The sequence below is a fragment of the Nestor notabilis genome, unplaced genomic scaffold (genome assembly GCF_000696875.1).
Source record: "Nestor notabilis isolate BGI_N333 unplaced genomic scaffold, ASM69687v1 scaffold26514, whole genome shotgun sequence".
NCBI classification, from domain to species: Eukaryota; Metazoa; Chordata; class Aves; order Psittaciformes; family Psittacidae; genus Nestor; species Nestor notabilis.
In genome coordinates, this window is record NW_009927363.1 from 1 (window position 1) to 3,748 (window position 3,748).

Sequence of the window (3,748 nt, forward strand, 5' to 3'; positions counted from 1 at the left end):
ATGATTCAGTCGAGGTGATTCCTCCCAACTGCTGCACTGTTTCCTCTTAGAGAAGGGCGATACTCTGTTTAACTCTTCTGCTGTCTCCCTTATTCCATCTTTTGGATATTTTTCTTTCAGGGTTGTTTGGAATAACATGCATGATGAAACCTGCATAGGTTGTGTTAACACAAGAGCTGGAGCCTTTTTCTTTAGACCTTAGAGCAGCTCCAGTGCCTAAAGGGGCTCCAGGAAACCTGGAGAGGGGCTTTGGACAAGGGCCTGTAGGGACAGGCCAAGGGCAATGGCTTTAACCTGCCAGAGAGGAGATTGAGATGAGCTCTGAGGGAGAAGCTCTTCCCTGTGAGGGCGCTGAGGCGCTGGCACAGGGTGCCCAGAGGAGCTGTAGCTGCCCCATCCCTGGCAGTGTCAAGGCCAGGTTGGACACAGGGGCTTGGAGCAACCTGCTCTAGTGGAAGGTGTCCCTGCTCATGGCAGGGGTTGGAGCTGGATGAGAACACGCTGATATTCCCTAACTGGTGACCCAGGGGACACACGACATGTACTCACTGGCTCTGCAGATAACAGCTGTCGGCTCTGGGACTGCGAAACAGGTAAGAGACTCTCCCATTCCCATATAGCTGTGTTTGAGGCACAGCTCTGTCCTGCAGAGAAGTCTGCTAAGCTGAGAGGACGTGGTGGCAGCATGACACGAGCTGATACTTTATATTAGCCTTGCAATAAAATACCCAGTGAAGTGACAGTTTTTGCTCTGTGTCCAGGAAAGCAGCTTGCCCTGGTGAAGACCAGCTCTGCAGTGAGGACCTGTGGCTTTGACTTTGGAGGAAACATCATCATGTTTTCCACAGACAAGCAGATGGGATATCAGTGTTTTGTGAGCTTCTTTGATCTCCGGGACCCCAGCCAGATCGGTGAGGAATCCAGGCCAATGCCTGGATGAGGGAATAAGGGGAAGCGTTGATTGCTGGAGCCGGTGCCACTCTGTCTGTCTGTCTGTCTCCTTCCTTCCTTTCTTCCTGCAGAGAACAACGAACCTTACATGAAAATCCCCTGCAGTGACTCTAAAATCACTAGTGCTGTGTGGGGCCCTCTGGGAGAGTTCATCATCGCAGGACATGAGAACGGCGAGCTGAACCAGTTCAGTGCCAAGGTCAGTCTGATAAGGGTCAGCATCCTCCCTCCCTGGAGAAGGAGATCTCAGTGTTCCTGTGGTGATGTTGGACTGAATATAGGCTTTTTGGCTCAAAGCAGCAGCCTTATGGAAGGATACTTAAAATATCGTGGATTCATAGAATGGTTTGGGTTGGAAAGGACCTTAAATATCATCAAGTTCCAAATATGAGGCTCCGTTAAGCAAGGCTGATGTACCAACATCTGACCCATTGTTGGCAGCAGCATCTCCTAACCAGTTTCTAACAGGGAAGTTGTGTGTGTGCTCACTTGCCTTGCTAAAACTGCTTCCTCTATCCTTCAGTCAGGGGAGCAGCTTTCAAACATCAAGGAGCACACCAAGCAAATCAATGATATTCAGACCTCCAGGGATATGACCATGTTCATCACTGCCTCCAAGGACAACACAGCCAAGGTGAGGCCTCCTTTCAGAAATGGGGTGGATTCTTGAGATCAGCTTGCAAGACCTGCAGGCTTGCAAGGCTTCTGACAGAATACCTCTCTCCTTTTTGTTCCTAGCTCTTTGATTGCACATCACTTGAGCATCTGAAGACATTCCGGACGGAACGACCGGTGAACTCTGCTGCACTTTCCCCCATTTTTGACCATGTAAGAATGAGCTCACTCATTTTAACGGGCTTACTGCAACTCCCACCTTGTCCTGGGTAGCTGGAAGACAGAGTGTCACTAGGCCAGCTAAGAAACATGACTGTGGAATGAGTCTGGGGAACTTTGCTGTGGTTTGGTGCAGGGCATGAAGCTTCTGCTCCTCAAACAAGCGTGTCTGGGAGGTGGGAACTTCTCTGGGGCTGGGGTCAGGCCCACTTCTGAGTTTCTGGGTTAGTGGAGGCTTCCCCAAGGCTTGGCTCCCTCCTCATCTGCCTGCCCCAGAGTGCATGGTGTAAGCACCTCTGAGGTGTTGTGTCTTCTCTCCTTTGCAGGTGGTGCTTGGTGGTGGGCAGGAGGCCATGGATGTGACCACAACCTCCACCAGGATTGGCAAATTCGAGGCAAGGTTGGTCCTTTTCCTCTGGCAAGGCCGAGTCCTCACCTGGAGCGCTGACAGGCCAGGGGTGCTGCTTCCAAAGCATGTTGCTGCTGCTAGTGTCAGAGAAGTCATTAAACTTGCAGAGCTTTTTTGAGGAAACCTTAATTTTCCTGGTTAGCTCCAGAAGTTGGAGATAATCAGGCTCCCAACTTCTGATAATAGATAATATAATAATAATTCATATCATCTTCCTTCTCCCAGGTTCTTCCACTTGGCTTTTGAAGAAGAGTTTGGCAGAGTGAAGGGTCACTTTGGTCCCATAAACAGCGTTGCGTTTCACCCCGATGGGAAGAGGTGAGTGTGGGTCTTGAAGCATGCCCCAGTGAAGCCAAGCTCATTGTGTGGTCTGGGCACAGCTGGTCTCGCAGCAGCTCTGGTGGGAACAGAGCAAGCACCTTTGGTGCTCCCATTCCAGCCTTGCTGCCTCCCCCAGGCTGGCCAGAGGGGGTCACTTACTCCCTATCACACATTTTAGCTGTGTCCCTGATCCTTTGTTTTGTCTTGTGACTCCTTTGTTCATTTCAGGGGGGTTTGTGAGAACAGATTTCACCACAATTTGTTTTAAACCTAGAGGCAGTGCTCTCTGACAACATCAGTGACTTTACCCTGTCTCTCCTCTTGTACAGTTACAGCAGTGGGGGTGAGGATGGATACGTTCGCATCCATTACTTCGATCCCCAGTACTTTGAGTTTGAATTTGAAGCTTAAAGGAGGATTCTCCTCTCCTCTGCTCTTCCCTCCAACCCATTGCCTAGTCCATCAGCTCCAGCACTGAACTGTTGCAAAGTCTCACCAGAGGACACAGTTAGTAGCAACTCAGGGTCTGTTTGAAGGTGGAGAACTAGAAACCCAACCAGCTTGGAAGAGCAGGACTGGCTTTGATAGGAGGTCAAGTGAAGGCAAGGAGGGGAGGTGGGCTCCTGGAGGGCACTGGACATAGTTATATATCAGAAGAGGAAGAAAAACATCATCAGGAAATAAACAAATATTTTATAAAACACGAGGAAAAGCATCTCTGTGGGGTTTGAGCTTTTTTCCTGGTCTAGAATAAAATTAACCTGAGATGTTGTGTGCTGGGCTCCCCACCCCTGGGCAGACAGGAACTCTTCCCAGGGAGGATACAGAGCCAAGGGTCATGTCCAGCTCTGATGTGTGAACAGGCTGGAAGTGCTGCAGCCGGGTGGTGGTTTCCAGATGACACACACACGCCCAGTTCTGGTGCTTTGTTTATTTGCTGCACTGACCCTGATCCAAACTTTCCCCATGGAACAGTTACTTCCTGTGCTAGCATGCTTGCGTTGCACATCCTCATCCTTCCAGCCCTCTTGACTTGGTGTCTCTCTGTCTGGAGGGTGCTTTGTATCTCTTTCCTTCCTCAAAACTGGGTTCAAGGGCAGATTTCCCAGGCTGGTTCCCAGCTTGGAGTGACTGATGCAACACTCGAGCTGCAGCCCTTTGTGGAGAGGGAGTTACGGGTTTGGCTCACCTTGGCCCAGCCACCCACAGGAACTGAATTGTCTCTGCTGCTGT

At 50.3% G+C, this 3,748-nt stretch overlaps 1 protein-coding gene across 1 annotated transcript; it reads left to right on the forward strand.

The window, feature by feature from the left end:
* Window positions 1-527: 527 nt before the first annotated feature.
* Window positions 528-3,009, forward strand: EIF3I (eukaryotic translation initiation factor 3, subunit I; the record flags this gene model as incomplete). Its single annotated transcript, XM_010014030.1, has 8 exons — window positions 528-593; window positions 762-911; window positions 1,023-1,150; window positions 1,475-1,585; window positions 1,690-1,779; window positions 2,112-2,185; window positions 2,420-2,512; window positions 2,845-3,009. Coding segments are annotated over 8 exons (794 nt in total), but the record flags the coding sequence as incomplete, so codon positions are not given.
* Window positions 3,010-3,748: the final 739 nt, after the last annotated feature.